The sequence below is a fragment of the Lonchura striata genome, chromosome 38 (assembly GCF_046129695.1).
Source record: "Lonchura striata isolate bLonStr1 chromosome 38, bLonStr1.mat, whole genome shotgun sequence".
Taxonomy (NCBI): Eukaryota; Metazoa; Chordata; class Aves; order Passeriformes; family Estrildidae; genus Lonchura; species Lonchura striata.
Window position 1 is genome coordinate 2,212,724 of NC_134640.1, and position 21,331 is coordinate 2,234,054.

General features: G+C 46.9%; 2 protein-coding genes across 2 annotated transcripts in view; both read right to left on the reverse strand.

Moving 5' to 3' along the window:
• Nucleotides 1–1,530: 1,530 nt before the first annotated feature.
• LOC110483776 (uncharacterized) lies at nucleotides 1,531–5,148 on the reverse strand. Its single transcript, XM_021553916.3, has 2 exons — nucleotides 4,866–5,148; nucleotides 1,531–3,685 (listed from the first exon to the last, which is right to left on the reverse strand). Exons 1-2 carry the CDS (start codon nucleotides 4,940–4,942, stop codon nucleotides 3,133–3,135), a joined length of 630 nt encoding a protein of 209 aa, XP_021409591.2. The 5' UTR covers nucleotides 4,943–5,148; the 3' UTR covers nucleotides 1,531–3,132.
• A 1,628-nt stretch (nucleotides 5,149–6,776) lies between these two features.
• The window catches only part of MED25 (mediator complex subunit 25), a 44,593-nt gene continuing 30,038 nt past the window's right edge, over nucleotides 6,777–21,331 (reverse strand). The window contains exons 18-22 of the mRNA XM_077789835.1: nucleotides 20,978–21,067; nucleotides 16,300–16,359; nucleotides 14,435–14,638; nucleotides 10,083–10,134; nucleotides 6,777–7,775 (exon numbers count right to left, since the gene is read on the reverse strand). Of these exons, the coding sequence (XP_077645961.1) occupies nucleotides 7,666–7,775; nucleotides 10,083–10,134; nucleotides 14,435–14,638; nucleotides 16,300–16,359; nucleotides 20,978–21,067 (516 nt within the window). The 3' untranslated portion in view covers nucleotides 6,777–7,665. The remainder of the gene's footprint in view (nucleotides 7,776–10,082; nucleotides 10,135–14,434; nucleotides 14,639–16,299; nucleotides 16,360–20,977; nucleotides 21,068–21,331) is intronic.

The following is a 21,331-nucleotide window of genomic DNA, read 5'->3' on the forward strand; positions in this document are numbered from 1 at the left end:
GGGGGGTAATAAATCCTCCTGGCCGCCGGGGGGCGCTGTGTGTCAATGGGAATTTTTGGGGGATTTTGGGGAGTCCTGAGATTCCCAAATTCAGTTGTGGGACCTTCACCTACCATTTATAGGATTTTGGGGGGCAATAAAAATTTTGGGGGGTCCTGAGACCCCCAAACTCAGGTATGGGACCCTCACTTATCATTTGTAGGATTTTGGGGGATCCTGAGACCCCCAAACTCAGGTATGGGACCCTCACCCACCATTTATAGGATTTTGGGGGGCCATAAAAATTTTGGGGGGTCCTGAGACCCCCAAACTCAGGTATGTGACCCTCACTTATCATTTGTAGGATTTTGGGGGCCATAAAAAATTTGGGGGGTCCTGAGACCCCCAAAACCCCGGGGATGGGACCCTCACCACGCAATTGAGGGGAGAAATGGCGGGAAATGGGAGGGGGAAAATGGCGGGAAATGGGAGGGGGAAAATGGCGGGAAATGGGAGGGGAAAAGGGAGGGAAATCCCAGCCCCTCTCCAATCTTTTCTTCCCCCAAATCCTCCCAAATTCCCAAATTCTCCTCAAATTCCCCCCAAATTCCCCCAAATCCTCCCCAAATCCCCCCAAATTCCTCCAAATTCTCCACAAATTCTCCCCAAATTCCTCCAAATTCTCCTCAATTTCCCCCAAATTCTGCCCAAATTTCCCCAGAATTCCCACAAATTCTCCCCAAATTCCCTCAAATCCTCCCCAAATTCCCCCAAATTCCCTCAAATCCTCCCCAAATTCCCCCAAATTCTCCTCAAAATTCCTCCAAATTTTCCCAAATTCTCCTCAAATTCCCCCAAATATCCCAAAATCCCCCCAAATCCCCCCACGTTCTTCTCAAATTCCCCCAAATTTTCCAAATTCCCCCAAATTCCCCCCAAAATCTCCCCAAATTCCCCAAAATCCCCCAAATTCCCCCAAAATCCCCCAAATCCTCCCAAATGTCCGTATTTTTATTGAGCCAATGGGAAGCGGGGACGGAGATTTCGGGCCGGGGCCCCGACCTGGGCGGGACCGGGACCTCCCGAGCCCGGGGGGGTCCAGGAGGTTCCTGGGGGCTCCCCCGAGGTTCTCCTGGAGCCCACGAGGTTCTCCTGGAGGTTCTGGAAGAACTTTTGGGGTCCTGGAGGAGTTTTTGGGGTTCTGAAGGAGCTTTGGGGGTTCTGGAGGAGATTTGGGGGTCCTGGAGGAGATTTGGGGGTCCTGGAGGAGTTTTTGGGGTTCTGGAGGAGCTTTTGGGGTCCTGGAGGAGTTTTTGGGGTTCTGGAGGAGCTTTTGGGGTTCTGGAGGAGATTTGGGGGTCCTGGAGGAGATTTGGGGGTTCTGGAGGAGCTTTGGGGCTTCTGGAAGAGCTTTGAAGGTTCTGGAGGAGCTTTGGGGGTCCTGGAGGAGCTTTTGGGTCTCCTGGAGGAGCTTTTGGGGTTCTGGAGAAGCTTTGAGGGTTCTGGAGGAGCTTTTGGGGCTCCTGAAGGAGCTTTTGGGGTTCTGGAGGAGCTTTGAGGTTTTTGGAGGAGCTTTGGGTCTCCTGGAGGAGCTTTTGGGGTTCTGGAGGAGCTTTGGGTCTCCTGGAGGAGCTTTTGGAGTTCTGGAGGAGCTTTGGGGCTTCTGGAGGAGCTTTGGGGTTCTGGAGGGGTTCTGGAGGTTCCTGTGGGTTTCTCGAGGTTCCTACAAGATTCTAGATGTTCCTACAGGGTTCTAGAAGTTCCTACACGTTCCTAGAAAGTTCCAGAGGAGCTTTTGAGGTTCCAGAGGTGCTTTCGGGGTTCTGGATGTTCTCGTGGGGTTCTGGAGGTTCTCGAGGGCTTCTGGAGGTTCTTGTGGGCTTCTGCAGGTTCTTGAGGGCTCCTGGAGGTTCCTACACGTTCCTAGAAGCTTCCAGAGGAGCTTTTGAGGTTCCAGAGGAGCTTTTGGGCTTCTGGAGGTTCTTGAGAGCTTCTGCAGGTTCTTGAGAGGTCCTGGAGGTTCCTACACGTTCCTAGAAGCTTCCAGAGGAGCTTTTGAGGTTCCAGAGGTTCTTTTGGGCTTCTGGAGGTTCTTGAGAGGTCCTGGAGGTTCCTACACGTTCCTAGAAGCTTCCAGAGGAACTTTTGAAGTTCCAGAGGTTCTTTTGGGCTTCTGGAGGTTCTTGAGGGCTCCTGGAGGTTCCTACACGTTCCTAGAAGCTTCCAGAGGAGCTTTTGAGGTTCCAGAGGAGCTTTTGGGCTTCTGGAGGTTCTTGAGAGGTCCTGGAGGTTCCTACACGTTCCTAGAAGCTTCCAGAGGAGCTTTTGAAGTTCCAGAGGTGCTTTTGGGCTTCTGGAGGTTCTTGAGAGCTTCTGGAGGTTCCTACACGTTCCTAGAAGCTTCCAGAGGAGCTTTTGAGGTTCCAGAGGAGCTTTTGGGCTTCTGGAGGTTCTTGAGAGGTTCTGCAGGTTCTTGAGAGCTCCTGGAGGTTCCTACACGTTCCTAGAAGCTTCCAGAGGAGCTTTTGAGGTTCCAGAGGTGCTTTTGGGCTTCTGGAGGTTCTTGAGAGCTTCTGCAGGTTCTTGAGAGGTCCTGGAGGTTCCTACACGTTCCTAGAAGCTTCCAGAGGAGTTTTTGAGGTTCCAGAGGAGCTTTTGGGCTTCTGGAGGTTCTTGAGAGCTTCTGGAGGTTCTTGAGGGGTCCTGGAGGTTCCTACACGTTCCTAGAAGCTTCCAGAGGAGTTTTTGAGGTTCCAGAGGAGCTTTTGGGCTTCTGGAGGTTCTTGAGAGCTTCTGGAGGTTCTTGAGGGGTCCTGGAGGTTCCTACACGTTCCTAGAAGCTTCCAGAGAAGCTTTTGAGGTTCCAGAGGTGCTTTTGGGGTTCTGGAGGTTCTCGTGGGGTTCTGGAGATTCTCGAGGGCTTCTGGAGGTTCTTGAGAGGTCCTGGAGGTTCCTACACGTTCCTAGAAGATTCCAGAGGAGCTTTTGAGGTTCCAGAGGAGCTTTTGTGCTTCTGGAGGTTCTTGAGAGCTTCTGGAGGTTCTTGAGAGGTCCTGGAGGTTCCTACACGTTCCTAGAAGCTTCCAGAGGAGCTTTTGAGGTTCCAGAGGAGCTTTTGGGCTTCTGGAGGTTCTTGAGAGGTCCTGGAGGTTCCTACACGTTCCTAGAAGCTTCCAGAGGAGCTCTTGAGGTTCCAGAGGACTTTCTGGCCTTCTGGCAGTACCCGCAGGATTCTGGAGGTGCCGGCGGTGGCCCAGCGCTTCCCAGAGGAGGAAACACGAAGTGCCTCTCCTCCACCTCCACCCTGAGGAGCGGCCGGGCGCGGCGGGACGCGGCGGTGGCCAGGACGCCGTAGGCGCCGGCGCCCAGCCGGACGTAGGCGTCGCCGCGGCCGGAGGATTGGGCGCGGGCCACCGCGGTGGCCGCGGGGTCGGGCGGCTCCTGCTGCAGCGTCAGGCGGTCGAAGGTCTCCCGGAAGTGGCCCAGGTGGACCTTGGCCGTGGAGAGCTCCAGGTGCAGCGTCGTGGGCAGGAGCTCCGGGTGGGAGCGGAGGAAGAAGAAGACGGCCAAGGTGAAGGAGGAGGCCTCGTAGATGACCAACCAGCCCCGGCCCAGCGCGTTGGAGGTGCTGAAGACGTGGTAGGAGTCCGAGGAACCGCCCAGGAGCTCCGGGAGGAGGTGGGAGCAGCTCAGGTCCTCCGCGGTCCTGCGGGGTGGGAGGAGGTGGGGTGGGATCGGCCCAGGTGGGATGGGGGAGATGGGAGATGGGAGAAGATCTGGAGATGGTTCCAACATCTGGAGAAGATCCTGGCCCGGGATGAAGATCCCAACATCTGGAGATGATGCCAACCTATGGAGATGATCCCAACCCATGGAGATGATCCCAAACCTCTGGAGATGATCCCAACCCTGGAGATGATCCCAAAGCCAGGAGATGGTCCCAACCCATGGAGATGATCCCAACCCATGGAGATGATCCCAAACTCCTGGAGATGATCCCAACCCTGGAGATGATCCCAACCCATGGAGATGATCCCAACCCCTGGAGATGATCCCAACCCCTGGAGATGATCCCAACCCATGGAGATGATCCCAACCCCCTGGAGATGATCCCAACCCATGGAGATGATCCCAACCCTGGAGATGATCCCAACCCTGGAGATGATCCCAACCCATGGAGATGATCGCAACCCATGGAGATGATCCCAACCCATGGAGATGATCCCAACCCTGGAGATGATCCCAACCCCTGGAGATGATCCCAACCCATGGAGATGATCCCAACCCCCTGGAGATGATCCCAACCCATGGAGATGATCCCAACCCTGGAGATGATCCCAACCCTGGAGATGATCCCAAACCTCTGGAGATGATCCCAACCCATGGAGATGATCCCAACCCCCTGGAGATGATCCCAACCCATGGAGATGATCCCAACCCCCTGGAGATGATCCCAACCCATGGAGATGATCCCAACCCATGGAGATGATCCCAACCCCCTGGAGATGATCCCAACCCATGGAGATGATCCCAACCCTGGAGATGATCCCAACCCCTGGAGATGATCCCAAACCTCTGGAGATGATCCCAACCCATGGAGATGATCCCAACCCATGGAGATGATCCCAACCCTGGAGATGATACCAACCCCTGGAGATGATCCCAACCCCTGGAGATGATCCCAACCCTGGAGATGATCCCAACCCCTGGAGATGATCCCAACCCTGGAGATGATCCCAACCCCCTGGAGATGATCCCAATCCTGGAGATGATCCCAACCCTGGAGATGATCCCAACCCTGGAGATGATCCCAACCCAGGATGAAGATCCCACCAGCGCTGTCCCCGTACACCCCGAGGGTTCCTCTGGTGTTCCTCCATCCTCACCTGTGGTACTTCAGGGTGACCTGGGTGTTGTTGGAGATGTGGAACTCCAGAGGCTTCCGGATCTGCTCTTCTGCCATCCTGGCACGGGATCCACTCGGTCCGGGATCTCCTCAGCTCCGGGATCTCCTCAGCTCTGGGATCTCCTCCAGGATCTTCTCCTGGATCTCCTCCAGGATCTCCTCAGCTCCGGGATCTCCTCAGCTCCAGGATCTCCTCAGCTCTGGGATCTCCTCAGCTCTGGGATCTCCTCCAGGATCTTCTCCAGGATCTCCTCAGCTTTGGGATCTCCTCAGCTCTGGGATCTCCTCCAGGATCTTCTCCAGGATCTCCTCCAGGATCTCCTCAGCTCCGGGATCTCCTCAGCTCCGGGATCTCCTCCAGGATCTCCTCAGCTCTGGGATCTCCTCCAGGATCTTCTCCTGGATCTCCTCCAGGATCTCCTCAGCTTTGGGATCTCCTCAGCTCTGGGATCTCCTCCAGGATCTTCTCCAGGATCTCCTCAGCTTTGGGATCTCCTCAGCTCTGGGATCTCCTCCAGGATCTTCTCCAGGATCTCCTCAGCTTTGGGATCTCCTCAGCTCTGGGATCTCCTCCAGGATCTTCTCCAGGATCTCCTCCAGGATCTCCTCAGCTCCGGGATCTCCTCAGCTCTGGGATCTCCTCCAGGATCTCCTCAGCTCCAGGATCTCCCCAGCTTTGGGATCTCCTCAGCTCTGGGATCTCCTCCAGGATCTCCTCAGCTCCAGGATCTCCTCCAGGATCTCCTCCAGGATCTCCTCAGCTTTGGGATCTCCTCAGCTCCAGGATCTCCTCAGCTCTGGGATCTCCTCAGCTCTGGGATCTCCTCCAGGATCTCCTCAGCTCTGGGATCTCCTCAGCTCTGGGATCTCCTCCAGGATCTCCTCAGCTCTGGGATCTCCTCCAGGATCTCCTCAGCTCCGGGATCTCCCCAGCTTTGGGATCGCCTCAGCTCTGGGATCTCCTCCAGGATCTCCTCAGCTCCAGGATCTCCTCAGCTTTGGGATCTCCTCCAGGATCTCCTCAGCTCCAGGATCTCTTCCAGGATCTCCTCCAGGATCTCCTCCAGGATCTCCTCACCTTTGGGATCTCCTCCAGGATCTCCTCACCTTTGGGATCTCCTCCAGGATCTCCTCAGTTCGGGGTCTCCTCCTCCCCGGGTCTCCGCGATCTCCCGGGAATTTCCGCTTTCGTTTCAGCTCCAAACGCGCCCAAAATCTGCTCAAACCCGCCCAAAATCTGACCAAAATCTGCTCAAACCCGCCCAAAAACCCGCCCAAAATCTGCTCAAACCCACCCAAAAACCCGCCCAAAAACCCGCCCAAAATCTGCTCAAAATCTGCTCAAAAACCCGCCCAAAACCCGCCCAAAACCCGCCCAAAATCTGCTCAAACCCGCCCAAAAACCCGCCCAAAATCTGCTCAAACCCGCCCCAAAATCCGCCCAAAAACCCGCCCCAAAATCTGCTCAAACCCACCCAAAATCTGCTCAAACCCACCCAAAATCTGCTCAAACCCGCCGAAAAACCCGCCCCAAAATCTGCTCAAACCCGCCCAAAATCTGCCCAAAATCTGCTCAAACCCGCCCAAAACCCGCCCCAAAATTTTGCCAAATTTCCCAATTTTTGCCCCCACCAGACCCCAAAATTCCCAATTTTGGACCCCTCCCAATTCCAAAATATCCAATTTTTGGACAAAATTCACAATTTTTGCCAAAAATTCCCAAATTTTTCCCTCCCAGACCCCAAAATTCCCAAATTCAACCAAAATTCCCAATTTTTGTCCCTCCCAACCCCCAAAATTCCCAAATTCAACCAAAATTCCCAATTTTTGTCCCTCCCAACCCCCAAAATTCCCAATTTTTACCAAAATTCCCAATTTTCGACCACGAGGATGAAGTGCAAAAATTCCGTTTTTATTCAACAAAGCCAGAAAAAAAGGGGGGGGGAGGGGGCCAAAATTGGGGTTTTTTGGGATTTTTGAGGTTTTTGGGGATTTTTTGGGAGATTTTTGGGATTTTTTTTTTTTTTCAGATTTTTTGGGGTTTTTTTTGGGGGTCCCCCCAAATTTTAGGGACTCCCCCACGGGGGTCCCCAAATGGTGATTTGGGGGGGTCCCATTGAGATTTGGGGGAATTTTGGGGGGATTTTTGAGGATTTTGGGTCATTTTTGGATATTTGGAGATTTTGGGTGGGTTTTTTGGGCTTTTTCACCCCAAATTTCGGGGTTCTCACCCCAAATTTGGGGGTCTCCTAGATGAGGTCCATCAGGATGTCCTCCTCCATCACCTGAGGGTCTGCAGAGCCCAAATTTGGGGGAATTTGGGGGTTTTTGAGGTCATTTTGGGATATTTGGGGATTTTGGGTGGGTTTTTTGGGGTTTTTCACCCCAAATTTCGGAGTTCTCACCCCAAATTTGGGGGTCTCCTAGATGAGGTCCATCAGGATGTCCTCCTCCATCACCTGAGGGTCTGCAGAGCCCAGATTTGGGGGAATTTTGGGGTTTTTGAGGTCATTTTGGGATATTTTGGGATTTTGGGTGGGTTTTTTGGGCTTTTTCACCCCAAATTTCGGGGTTCTCACCCCAAATTTGGGGGTCTCCTAGATGAGGTCCATCAGGATGTCCTCCTCCATCACCTGAGGGTCTGCAGAGCCCAGATTTGGGGGAATTTGGGGGTATTGTGTGATTTTTGGGGTTTTTAATGATATTTGGGGATTTTGGGTGGGTTTTTTGGGCTTTTTCACCCCAAATTTCGGGGTTCTCACCCCAAATTTGGGGGTCTCCTAGATGAGGTCCATCAGGATGTCCTCCTCCATCACGCTGGGGGTCTGCACGGGCTGCAGCCCCCCCGGGGGGACGGGACCCCGGGGGCCGGGGGGCAGCAGCATCTGCCCTGGGGGGGCAAAGAGGGGTCAGGGGGGCACCCCAAAATCTCCCCGGGGGGTTTTGGGGGTCCCAGGGGGGATTTGGGGGGTCCCAGGGGGTTTTGGGGGTCCCAGGGTGGTTTTGGGGGTCCCAGGGGGGTTTTGGGGGTCCCAGGGGGGATTTGGGGGGGTCCCAGGGGAGTTTTGGAGGTCCCAGAGGGGTTTTGGGGGTCCCAGGGGGGTTTTGGGGGTCCCAGGGGGGTTTTGGGGGGCCCCAGGGGGGTTTTGGGGGTCCCAGGGGGTTTTTTGGGGGTCCCAGGGTAGTTTTGGGGGTCCCAGGGGGTTTTAGGGGCCCCAGGGGGGTTTTGGGGGTCCCAGAGGGGTTTTGGGGGTCCCAGGGGGGTTTTGGGGGTGCTAGGGGGGTTTTGGGGGTCCCAGGGGGGATTTGGGGGGTCCCAGGGGGGGTTTTGGGGGTCCCAGGGTAGTTTTGGGGGGTCCCAGGGTGGTTTTGGGGGTCCCAGGGGGGATTTGGGGGGTCCCAGGGTGGTTTTGGGGGTCCCAGGGGGGATTTGGGGGGTCCCAGGGTGGTTTTGGGGGTCCCAGGGGGGATTTGGGGGGTCCCAGGGTGGTTTTGGGGGTCCCAGGGGGGATTTGGGGGGTCCCAGGGTGGTTTTGGGGGTCCCAGGGGGGATTTGGGGGGTCCCAGGGTGGTTTTGGGGGTCCCAGGGGGGATTTGGGGGGTCCCAGGGGGGTTTTGGGGGTCCCAGGCAGGATTTGGGGGGTCCCAGGGGGGTTTTGGGGATCCCAGGGGAGGTTCTGGGGGTGTCTGCGTGGTTTTGGGGGTCCCAGGGTAGTTTTGGGGGTCCCAGGGTTTTTTTGGGGGGTCCCAGGGGGGATTTGGGGGGTCCCAGGGGGGTTTTTGGGGGTCCCAGGGGGGATTTGGGGGTCCCAGGGGGGATTTGGGCGGTCTCAGAGGGATTTGGGGGTCCTCGGGCTGATTTTTGGGGTTCCCCGTGCTGATTTTTGGGCTGATTTTTGGGGTTCCCAGGCTGATCTTTTGCCGATTTTTGGTCTGATTTTTGGGCTGATTTTTGGTCTGATTTTTGGTCTGATTTTTGGATTTCCCAGGCTGATTTTTTGCCGATTTTTGGCTTTCCCAGGCTGATTTTTGGTCTGATTTTTTTGCCGATTTTCGGGGGATCCCCGCGTTGATTTTCAGGCTGATTTTTGGATTTCCCTGGCTGATTTTTGGGCTGATTTTTGGGCTGATTTTTGGATTTCCCAGGCTGATTTTTTGCCGATTTTTGGTCTGATTTTTGGGCTGATTTTCGGGGATCCCCGGGCTGATTTTTTTGCCGATTTTTGGTCTGATTTTTGGTCTGATTTTTGGGCTGATTTTCGGCTTTCCCAGGCTGAGTTTTTGCCGATTTTTGGCTTTTCCGGGCTGATTTTCGGGCTGATTTTCGGGCTGATTTTTGGGCTGATTTTCGGGCTGATTTTTGGGCTGATTTTTGGATTTTCCAGGCTGATTTTTGGGGGTCCCTGGGCAGATTTTTGGGCTGATTTTTGGATTTCCCGGGCTGATTTTTGGGGGTCCCTGGGCAGATTTTTGGGCTGATTTTTGGCTTTCCCGGGCTGATTTTTGGGCTGATTTTTGGGCTGATTTTTGGATTTCTGGGCTGATTTTTGGGCTGATTTTCGGGCTGATTTTTTGCCGGTTTTCGGGCTGATTTTCAGGCTGATTTTTGGATTTCTGGGCTGATTTTTGGGCTGATTTTTTGCCGATTTTTGGCTTTCCCAGGCTGATTTTTGGGCTGATTTTCTTGCCGATTTTCGGGCTGATTTTTGGGCTGATTTTTGGATTTCCGGTCTGATTTTCGGTCTGATTTTTTTGCCGATTTTCGGGGGATCCCTGCGCTGATTTTTGGATTTCCCTGGCTGATTTTTGGGCTGATTTTTGGATTTCCTGGGCTGATTTTTGGGCTGATTTTCGGGCTGATTTTTTGCCGATTTTTGGCTTTCCCGCGCTGATTTTTTTGCCAATTTTCGGGCTGATTTTTGGGCTGATTTTTTGCCGATTTTCGGGGGATCCCTGCGCTGATTTTTGGGTTGATTTTTGGTCTGATTTTCGGGCTGATTTTTGGATTTCCTAGGCTGATTTTTGGGCTGATTTTTGGGCTGATTTTTTGCCGATTTTCGGGCTGATTTTCGGGCTGATTTTTGGCTTTCTGGGCTGATTTTCGGGCTGATTTTTGCATTTCTGGGCTGATTTTTGCGCTGATTTTTGCATTTCCGGTCTGATTTTCGGGCTGAATTTCGGGGGGCGGGGGTCTCACCTGGCATGGCGGCTCGGGGCGCCCCCAGCTGCGCCCCCCAGGGCTGCCCCGGCTGGGGGGGGTGCAGCAGCGGCGGCAGCTGCCCCAGCAGCGGCGGCTGCGGCTGCGGCGGGCCCGGCGGCTGCAGGTGGTGCAGGGGCTGCGCCGGGGGCGGCACCGCGCCCTGAGCCTGGGGACAGACAGCGTCAGGGGGACCCCAAAAACATCCCCAGTCCCAGCCCGGACCCCCCGCCCTGAGCCTGGGGACAGACAAGGTCAGGGGGACCCCAAAAAATCCCCAGACCCAAAAAATCCCCAGTCCCAAAAAATCCCCAGTCCCAAAAAATCCCCAGTCCTAAGAACATCCTCAGTCCCAAAAACATCCCCAGTCCCAAAAACATCCCCAGTCCCAAAAAATCCCCAATCCCAAAACATCCCCAGTCCCAAAAAATCCCCAATCCCAAAAACATCCTCAATCCCAGCCCAGACCCCCCACCCTGAGCCTGGGGACAGACAATGTCAGGGGGACCCCAAAAAATCCCCAGACCCAAAAAATCCCCAGTCCCAAAAACATCCCCAGTCCCAAAAAATCCCCAGTCCCAAAAAATCCCCAGTCCCAAAAAATCCCCAGTCCCAAAAACATCCTCAGTTCCAAAAAATCCCCAATCCCAAAAACATCCCCAGTCCCAAAAACATCCTCAATCCCAAAAACATCCCCAGTCCCAAAACATCCCCAGTCCCAAAAAATCCCCAGTCCCAAAAAATCCCCAGTCCCAAAAAATCCCCAGTCCCAAAAACATCCTCAGTTCCAAAAAATCCCCAATCCCAAAAACATCCCCAGTCCCAAAAACATCCTCAATCCCAAAAACATCCCCAGTCCCAAAAACATCCCCAGTCCCAAAAACATCCCCAGTCCTAAGAACATCCTCAGACCCAAAAACATCCCCAGTCCCAAAAACATCCCCAGTCCCAAAAAATCCCCAGTCCCAAAAACATCCTCAGTTCCAAAACATCCCCAGTCCTAAGAACATCCTCAGTCCCAAAAACATCCCCAGTCCAAAAAAATCCCCAGTCCCAAAAACATCCTCAATCCCAGCCCAGACCCCCCGCCCTGAGCCTGGGGACAGACAATGTCAGGGGGACCCCAAAAAATCCCCAGTCCCAAAAAATCCCCAGTCCCAAAAACATCCCCAGTCCCAAAAACATCCCCAGTCCCAAAAACATCCCCAGTCCCAAAAACATCCCCAGTCCCAAAACATCCTCAATCCCAAAAACATCCCCAGTCCCAAAAAATCCCCAGTCCTAAGAACATCCTCAGTCCCAAAACATCCCCAGTTCCAAAACATCCCCAGTCCCAAAAAACATCCTCAATCCCAAAAACATCCCCAGTCCCAAAAAATCCCCAGTCCTAAGAACATCCTCAGTCCCAAAACATCCCCAGTTCCAAAACATCCCCAGTCCCAAAAAACATCCTCAATCCCAAAAACATCCCCAGTCCCAAAAAATCCCCAGTCCCATATTTAAAATATTGAATTTCATCCCCCCACCTTTAAAATATTTAATTTTTAAAATATTTAATTTTTAAAATATTTAATTTTTAAAATATTTAATTATTAAAAATATTTAATTATTAAAATATTTAAATTTTAAAATATTTAATTATTAAAAATACTTAATTATTAAAATATTTAATTTTAAAATATTTAAATTTTAAAATATTTAATTTTTTAAATATTTAATTTTAAAAATATTTAATTTCACCCCTCCCTTTAAAATATTTAAAATATTTAATTTCAACCCCCCCTTTAAAATATTTAAAATATTGAATTTCATCCCCCCCTTTAAAATATTTAATTTTTAAAATATTTCATTTCACCCCCCTTTTAAAATATTTAAAATATTTAATTTCAACTTCCCCCTTTAAAATATTTAAATTTTAAAATATTTATATTTTAAAATATTTAATTATTAAAATATTTAATTTTTAAAATATTTAAATTTTAAAATATTTATATTTTAAAATATTTAATTATTAAAATATTTAAATTTTAAAATATTTATATTTTAAAATATTTATATTTTAAAATATTTAATATTTAAAATATTTAATTTTTTAAATAATTAATTTTTTAAATATTTAATTTTAAAAATATTTAATTTCACCCCCCCTTTAAAATATTTAAAATATTGAATTTCATCCCCCTTTAAAATATTTAATTTTTAAAATATTTCATTTCACCCCCCTTTTAAAATATTTAAAATATTTAATTTCAACTTCCCCCTTTAAAATATTTAATTTTTAAAATATTTAATTTTTAAAATATTTATATTTTAAAATATTTAAATTTTAAAATATTTAAATTTTAAAATATTTATATTTTAAAATATTTAATTTTTTAAATATTTAATTTTTTAAATATTTAATTTTTAAAATATTTCATTTCACCCCCCTTTTAAAATATTTAAAATATTTAATTTCAACTTCCCCCTTTAAAATATTTAATTTTTAAAATATTTAATTTTATCCCCCCCTTTAAAATATTTAAAATATTTAATTTCAACCCCCCTTTAAAAGATTTAATTTCAAACCCCCACCACCACCACAGGTTTGAATTTTTAGTTTTTTGTTCAAAATTACATCAGGAAAAACCCAAAAATTCCCAATTTTAAGAGCCCCCATCCCAAAAAAATCCAGCCCCAAATTCCTCCAAAAAACCCCAAAAATTCCCTCCCTCCCCCCCAATTTTTAGGACCCCCCCCAAATCAAAATTTTCCCCCCAAAATTATCTTGGGGTGGGGGTCTGTGATTTTTGGGGGGTCCTATTTTGGGTTTTTTTTTTGTGGGTTTTTTGAGGTTTATTTGAGGTTTTTTGGGTTTTTTGAAGTATTTGTGGGGTTTTTTTTTGAGTTTTTTTTAGATTTTTGGGGGGGATTTTTTGATTTTTATTGCACTTTTTTGGTTTTTTTTTTGGTGTTTTTTTGAGAATTCTTTGAGGATTTTTTTTGAATTTTTGGGGGTTTCTTTGGGTTTTTCTTTTTGAGTTTTTTTTTGGGTTTTTTAAAGTTTTTTTGTGGTTTTTTTAGGATTTTTTTCGGGGGTTCTTTGGGGGTTTTTTGAGATTTTTTTTAGGTTTTTTTGTGGTTTTTTTTTTACTTTTTTGTGGATTTTGTTGTTTTTTTGTTTGGTTTTTTGGGTTTTGGGTTTTTGTTGTTGTTGGGTTTTTCTAATATATTTTTTATGGTTTTTTGTGGGTTTTTTAGGATTTTTGGGGGGGGTTTTGGGGTTTTTTTGAGATTTTTTTGGAGTTTTTCTGAAGGTTTTTTGGTGTGTTTTTTTAGTTTTTTTTTATTTTTTGGTGGGTTTTTTTGAGTTTTTTTTGTGGTTTTTTTAGGATTTTTTGGGGGGGGTTTGGGTTTTTTTTTGAGATTTTTTGGAATTTTCGGAAGGTTTTTTGGTGTGTTTTTTTAGGTTTTTTTTATTTTTTTGGTGGGTTTTTTTGAGGGTTTTTTTTGTGGTTTTTTTTTTGATTTTTGGGGGGGTTTTGGTTTTTTTTTGAGATTTTTTTGGAGCTTTTCTGAAGGTTTTTTGGTGTGTTTTTTTAGTTTTTTTTTTTTATTTTTTTGGTGGGTTTTTTTGAGGGTTTTTTTTGTGGTTTTTTTAGGATTTTTGGGAGGGTTTTTGGGGTTTTTTTGAGATTTTTTTGGAGTTTTTCTGAAGGTTTTTTGGTGTGTTTTTTTAGTTTTTTTTTATTTTTTGGTGGGTTTTTTTGGGGTTTTTTTTTGTGGGTTTTTTTAGGATTTTTGGGGGGGTTTTTGGGGTTTTTTTGAGATTTTTTGGAGTTTTTCTGAAGGTTTTTTGGTGTGTTTTTTTAGTTTTTTTTATTTTTTGGTGGGTTTTTTTGGGGTTTTTTTGTGGTTTTTTTTAGGATTTTTGGGGGGGTTTTTGGGGGGTTTTTTTGAGATTTTTTTGGAGTTTTTCTGAAGGTTTTTTGGTGTGTTTTTTTAGTTTTTTTTTATTTTTTGGTGGGTTTTTTTGGGGTTTTTTTTTTTGTGGTTTTTTTTAGGATTTTTGGGGGGGTTTTGGGGGGGTTTTTTGAGATTTTTTTGGAGTTTTTCCGAAGGTTTTTTGGTGTGTTTTTTTAGTTTTTTTTTATTTTTTGGTGGTTTTTTTTTTTTTTTGTTTGTTTTTTTTTTTGTTTTTTTTTGTGGGTTTTTTAAATTTTATTGTGGGTTTTTTGATTTTTATTTTTTGGTTTTTTGGTGGGTTTTTGTTTTTGGTTTTTTTTAGGTTTTTTTTATATTTTTAAATTTTCGTGGTTTTTTTTTTTTTAATTTTTTGCCTTTTTTTAAGGGTTTTTTTGGGGTTCACTCACCGGCTGCTGGCTGAGCAGGAGACTCCGAAGTTGGGGGTTGGCCCCCGGATTTTGGGGGCGCAGCAGAGCCCCGCCCCCACCCTGGGTGGGTTGGGGGGGTCCGGCTTGGGGGGGTCCCGGATTTTGGGGGGCTGGGGGGGCTGCAGAGGCTGCAGGGGGGGCTTGGGGGGGCTGAGGTTGTTGTTGCTGCGCCCGGAGTTGTAACTGGAGAAGGAAAAAAAAAAAAAAAAATGTGAATTTTAGGAAAAATCCCCTTAAAAAAATCCCCCCCCCAAAAAATTTTCTTGAACCCCAAAATATTAAAAAAAAAAAAAAAAAATCCCAAAAATTCACGCTGGTTCCACTCGGGATTTAGGGCACGGTAAAATATCCTGAAATATCCCATAAGTTTATCCAAAATTCGCCAAAAATCATCCAGAAATCACCAAATCAACCAGGGTCTCCCAAAATCATTTTAAATCCCACCCAAAACCCCAAAATTCACGCAGGAGACCCCAAAATTCCTCAAACCCCACCCCCAAGATCATCCAGGACTCCCCAAAATCATCCAGGAGCCCCCAAAATCATCCAGGACTCTCCAAAATCAACCAGGGTCCCCCAAAATCATTTAAAACCCCAAAATTCATACAGGACCCCCCAAAATCATCATAAATTCTTTAAAACCCCACCCCCAAAATCATCCAGAATTCCCCAAAATCAACCAGGGTCTCCCAAAATCATTTTAAATCCCACCCAAAACCCCAAAATTCACGCAGGAGACCCCAAAATTCCTCAAACCCCACCCCCAAGATCATCCAGGACTCCCCAAAATCATCCAGGAGCCCCCAAAATCATCCAGGACTCTCCAAAATCAACCAGGGTCCCCCAAAATCATTTAAAACCCCAAAATTCATACAGGACCCCCCAAAATCATCATAAATTCTTTAAAACCCCACCCCCAAAATCATCCAGAATTCCCCAAAATCAACCAGTGTCTCCCAAAATAATTTAAAACCCCACCCAAAAACCCCAAAATTCATGCAAGATCCCCCAAAATCACCCATAAAATTCCTCAAACCCCACCCCCAAAATCATCCAGAATTCCCCAAAATCATCCAGAATTTCCCAAAATCAACCAGGGTCTCCCAAAATAATTTAAAACCTCACCCAAAACCCCAAAATTCATGCAAGATCCCCCAAAATCATCCCAAAATTCCTCAAACCTCACCCCCAAAATAATCCAGAATTCCTCAAAATCAACCAGGGTCCCCCAAAATCATTTAAAACCCCACAATTCATGCAGGACCCCCCCAAAATCACCCAAAAATTCTTCCTAGCCCACCCCCAAAATCATCCAGAACTCACCAAAATCAACCAGGATCCCCCAAAATCATTTAAAACCTCACCCAAAAACCCCAAAATTCATGCAGGACCCCCAAAATCGTCCCGAAATTCCTCCAACCTCACCCCCAAAATCATCCAGAATTCCCCAGAATCATCCAGAATTTCCCAAAATCAACCAGGGTCTCCCAAAATCATTTAAAACCTCACCCAAAACCTCAGAATTCATGCAGGACCCCCAGAACCACCCCAAAATTCTTCCAAGCCCACCCCCAAAATCATCCAGAATTCCCCAAAATCAACCAGGGTCTCCCAAAATAATTTAAAACCCCAAAATTCATACAGGACCCCCCAAAATCACCCCAAAATTCCTCAAACCACACCCCCAGACCCAGCCAGGGGCCCCCAAAATCATTTAAAACCCCACCCAAAACCCCAAAATTCATGCAGGATCCCCAAAATCACCCCAAAATTTTTCAAACCCCATCCAGGATCCCCTCAAATGTCCCCAAAATTGCCCAAATTCCCCCAAAATTCCCCCAGACCAGGCTCTGCTGTCGCTGCTGCTCATCCATGATCCCGACCTGCGCCAAGCCTGGGCTCACCTGCAAATTAAAGCAAAAAAAAATCTCAAATTCCGTGAAAACGACCTCAAATTCCAGAAAAACCTTCTCAAATGGGAAAAAAAAAAAAAGCACCTCAAATGCCAAAAAAAGGCACGTAAAATTCCACCAAAAAAAAAAAAAATTCAAATGGAGATGTGAGGGGAAGAAGAGAGGGGAAAATGAAGAGAAAAAGGATGGGAAAAGGTAAAGGGATAAAGAAATGTGAGGGGAGAAAAGGGTGAGAAATGTAAGGGGGAAAAAGATGGGAATGTGAGGGGGAAAAGGGCAGGAAATGTGAGGGGGAAAAGGGCAGGAAATGTGAGGGGGAAAAGAGAGGGAAAAATGAGAAAAAAAAACCTAATGGGAAATGTAAAGGGAAAAGGGTGGGAAATGTGAGGGGGGGAAAGGGAAATGTGAGGGGAGAAAAGGATGAGAAATGTGAGGGGAAAGCAAAGGAAATGTGAGGGGGAAAGAGAGGGAAATGTGAGGGGGAAAAGGGAAGGAAATATGAGGGGGAAAAAAGGAGAAAATGTGAGGGGAAAATGGGTGGAAAATGTGAGGGGGAAAAGAGGGAAAAATGCGGAGAAAAAGGATGGGAAATGTAAAGGGGAAAAGGGTGGGAAATGTGATGGGAAAAGGAAAAGTGAGAAAAGAAAAGGTTGAGAAATGTGAGGGGAAAAAAAGTGGGAAATGTGAGAGGGGAAAGGGCGGGAAATGTGAGGGGAGAAAAGAGTGGGAAAAATGAGGGGAGAAAAGAGCTGGAAATGTAAAAGGATAAAGGGTGGGAAACATGAGGGGAAAGGAAACATGAGGAGAAAAAAGGGTGAGAATTGTGAGGGGGAAAAGGGAGGGAAATGTGAGGCGGAAAAGAGTGGGAAAGATGAGGAAAAAAACCAAAGGGAAATGTAAAGGGGAAAAGGGTGAGAAATATGAGGGGAAAAGGAAAAGTGAGAAAAGAAAAGGTTGAGAAATGTGAGGGGAAAAGAGAGGGAAATAGGAGGGGGAAAAGGGCAGGAAATATGAGGGGGAAAAAGGAGAAAATGTGAGGGGGAAAAGGGTGGAAAATGTGAGGGGAAAAAGAGGGAAAAATGCAGAGAAAAAGGATGGGAAATGTAAAGGGGGAAAGGGCGGGAAATGTGATGGGAAAAGGAAAGGTGAGAAAAGAAAAGGTTGAGAAATGTGAGGGGAAAAAAAGTGGGAAATGTGAGAGGGGAAAGGGCGGGAAATGTGAGGGGAGAAAAGAGCGGGAAACGTGAAGGCAGAAAAGAGCGGGGAAAATGAGGGGAGAAAAGAGCTGGAAATTTAAAAGGATAAAATGATAGGAAACGTGAGGGGAAAAGGAAATGTGAGGGGAGAAAAGGGTGAGAAATATGAGGGGGAAAAGAGAGGGAAAGATGAGCAGAAAAAGGATGGGAAATGTAAAGGGGAAATGGGTGGGAAACGTGAGGGGAGAAAAGAGCAGGAAACGTGAGGGGAAAAGGAGAGGGAAAAATGAGGAAAAAAAAAGATGGGAAATGTAAAGGGGAAAAGGGTGGGAAATGTGAGGGGAAAAGGAAATGTGAGGAGAGAAAATGGTGAGAAATGTGAGGGGAAAAAGAAGGAAATGTGAGGGGGGAAAAGCATGGGAAATGTGAGGGGAAAAAGGGGAGAAAACGTGAGGGGAGAAAAGGGGAGAAACGTGAGGGGGAAAAGAGTGGGATAGATGAGGAAAAAAACCAAAGGGAAATGTAAAGGGGAAAAGGGTGAGAAACATGAGGGGAAAAGGGAAAGTGAGAAAAGAAAAGGTTGAGAAATGTGAGGGGAAAAGAGAGGGAAATAGGAGGGGGAAAAGGGCAGGAAATATGAGGGGGAAAAAGGAGAAAATGTGAGGGGGAAAAGGGTGGAAAATGTGAGGGGAAAAAGAGGGAAAAATGCAGAGAAAAAGGATGGGAAATGTAAAGGGGGAAAGGGCGGGAAATGTGAGGGGAGAAAAGGGAGGGAAACGTGAGGGGGAAAAGGAATTGTGAGGAGAGAAAATGGTGGGAAATGTGAGGGGAAAAAGAAGGAAATGTGAGGGGGAAAGAGAGGGAAATGTGAGGGGGAAAAGGGTGGGAAATGTAAAGGGGAAAAGGGCGGGAAATGTGAGGGGAGAAAAGGGCGGCAAATGTGAGGAGAGAAAATGGTGAGAAATGTGAGGGGAAAAAGAGAGGGAAATGTGAGGGGAAAAGGGGAGAAACGTGAGGCGAAAAAGAGAGGGAAAGATGGAGATAAAAAGGATGGGAAATGTAAAGGGAAAAGGGGCAGGAAATGTGAGGGGGGAAAAAAGCGGGAAACATAAGGGGAAAAAGAGAGGGAAAAATGAGGAAAAAAAACTGATGGGAAATGTAAAGGGGAAAAGGGTGGGAAATGTGAGGGGAAAAGGAAAAGTGAGGAGAGAAAATGGTGAGAAATGTGAGGGGAAAAAGAAGGAAATGTGAGGGGGAAAAGCATGGGAAATGTGAGGGGAAAAGAGTGGGAAAGATGAGGAAGAAAACCAAAGGGAAATGTAAAGGGGAAAAGGGTGAGAAACATGAGGGGAAAAGGAAAAGTGAGAAAAGAAAACGTTGAGAAATGTGAGGGGAAAAGAGAGGGAAATAGGAGGGGGAAAAGGGCAGGAAATATGAGGGGGAAAAAGGAGAAAATGTGAGGGGGAAAAGGGTGGAAAATGTGAGGGGAAAAAGAGGGAAAAATACAGAGAAAAAGGATGGGAAATGTAAAGGGGGAAAGGGCGGGAAATGTGAGGGGAGAAAAGGGAGGGAAACGTGAGGGGAAAAGGAATTGTGAGGAGAGAAAATGGTGGGAAATGTGAGGGGAAAAAGAAGGAAATGTGAGGGGGAAAGAGAGGGAAATGTGAGGGGGGAAAAGGGTGGGAACGTGAGGGGAAAATGGTGGAAAATGTGAAGAAAAAGCATCAGGAAAAGAGGCTGAAGACACAAGAGGAGAAAGAAGACAAGAAAAGGTAGCAACAGAAAGGGGGGAGATGGGAAAAAAATTAATCCAGGTTTTTCTCACAAATACCAACTGAAATCCCACTAAAAAACCCCTCAAATCCCACAAAAATAATCCCAAATACCACAAAAACCACCCCAAATCCCACAAAAGCTACCTCAAATCCCAGAAAATTCATCCGAAATCCCACAAAAACAACCCCGAATCCCCCAAAAATCATCCCGAAAATGACCCAAAATCCCACACAAACCACTCAAAATTCAACAAAAATTACTCAAAATTCCACAAAAAACACCCCAAATCCCACAAAAATCATCCCAAATCATACAAAAATCATCCCAAATCCCTCAAAAAATGACCCCAAATCCCACAACAAATGACCCAAAATCCCACCAAAAACCACCCAAAATCCCACAAAAATCCCCCAAAAATCATCCCAAATCCCACAAAAAATGACCCAAAATCCCACAAAAATCATCCCAAATCCCACCAAAACCATCCCAAATCCCACCAAAAACCACAAAAAAATCCCCCAAAAACCACCCAAAATCCCCCAAAAACCATCCCAAATCCCCCAAAAACGACCCAAAATCCCACAAAAAATGACCCAAAATCCCCCCAAAACTACCTAAAATCCCACAAAAATCATCCCAAAACCCGCAAAATCAACCAAAATCCCAGAAAAATCATTCCAAATCCCACAAAAAATGACCCCAAAGCCCCCAAAAACCACCCAAAAGCCCCCAAAAACCATCCCAAATCCCACAAAAATTGACCCAAAATCCCACAAAAAACACCCAAAATACCCCAAAACCCACCCAAAATCCCACAAAAATAATCTCACATCCCACAAAAATCCTCCCAAAATCCCACAAAAATCATCCCAAATCCCACAAAAACCATCCAAAATATCACAACAAATGACCCCAAATCCCACAAAAACCACCCCAAATCCCACAAAAACCGACCCAAAATCCCCCCAAAATCCCACAAAAACCATCGCAATTCCCCAAAAAAATGACCCAAAATCCCTCAAAAACCACCTAAAATCCCACAAAAAATGACCCAAAATCCCACAAAAACCATCCCAATTCCCAAAAAAAATGACCCAAAATCCCACAAAAATCATCCCAAATCCCACAAAAACCATCCCAAATCCCCCAAAAACCATCCCAAATCCCCCAGAAACCACGTAAAATCCCCCCAAAGCCCCCCAAAATCCCCCAAAAACCATCCCAAATCCCACAAAAGATGACCCAAAATCCCCCCAAAGCCCCCCAAAATCCCACAAAAACCATCCCAAATCCCACAAAAGATGACCCAAAATCCCCCAAAACCACCCAAAATCCCACAAAAATCATTCCAAATCCCACAAAAACCACCCCAAATCCCACAAAAAATGACCCAAAATCCCCCCAAAGCCCCCCTAAATCCCACAAAAACCACCCCAAATCCCCAAAAACCATCCCAAATCCCACAAAAAATGACCCAAAATCCCCCCAAAACCACCTAAAATCCCACAAAAATCATCCTAAAACCCGCAAAATCAACCAAAATCCCACAAAAATCATTCCAAATCCCACAAAAACCATCCCAAATCCCACAAAAGATGACCCAAAATCCCCCCAAAACGACCCAAAATCCCCCTTACCTGCGGCTGCACCCCCGAGGTGACGGGGAGGGTCCCCGGCTGCTTGGGCAGGAACGGGGGAGCCCCAGGGACGGGGGCTGAGCCCCCCAACTGTGGGCACAGAAAAAAATTGGGGGGATTTAGGGAGATAAAGACCCCAAAAATAATTAAAATATGCCCAAAATGGGGTTTTGGGGGGGGAAATTGGGGGCATTCAAGATATAAAGGGTTAAAGGAGGGGGGAAAAGAGGAAAAAAATGGGATTTTGGGGGGTAAAATGGGGTTAAAAGGGGAAAAATGGGGTTAAAAATGAGATTTGGTGGGGTTAAAATGGGGTTAAAGGGGGGAAATGGGGTTAAAAAGGGAAAAATGGGA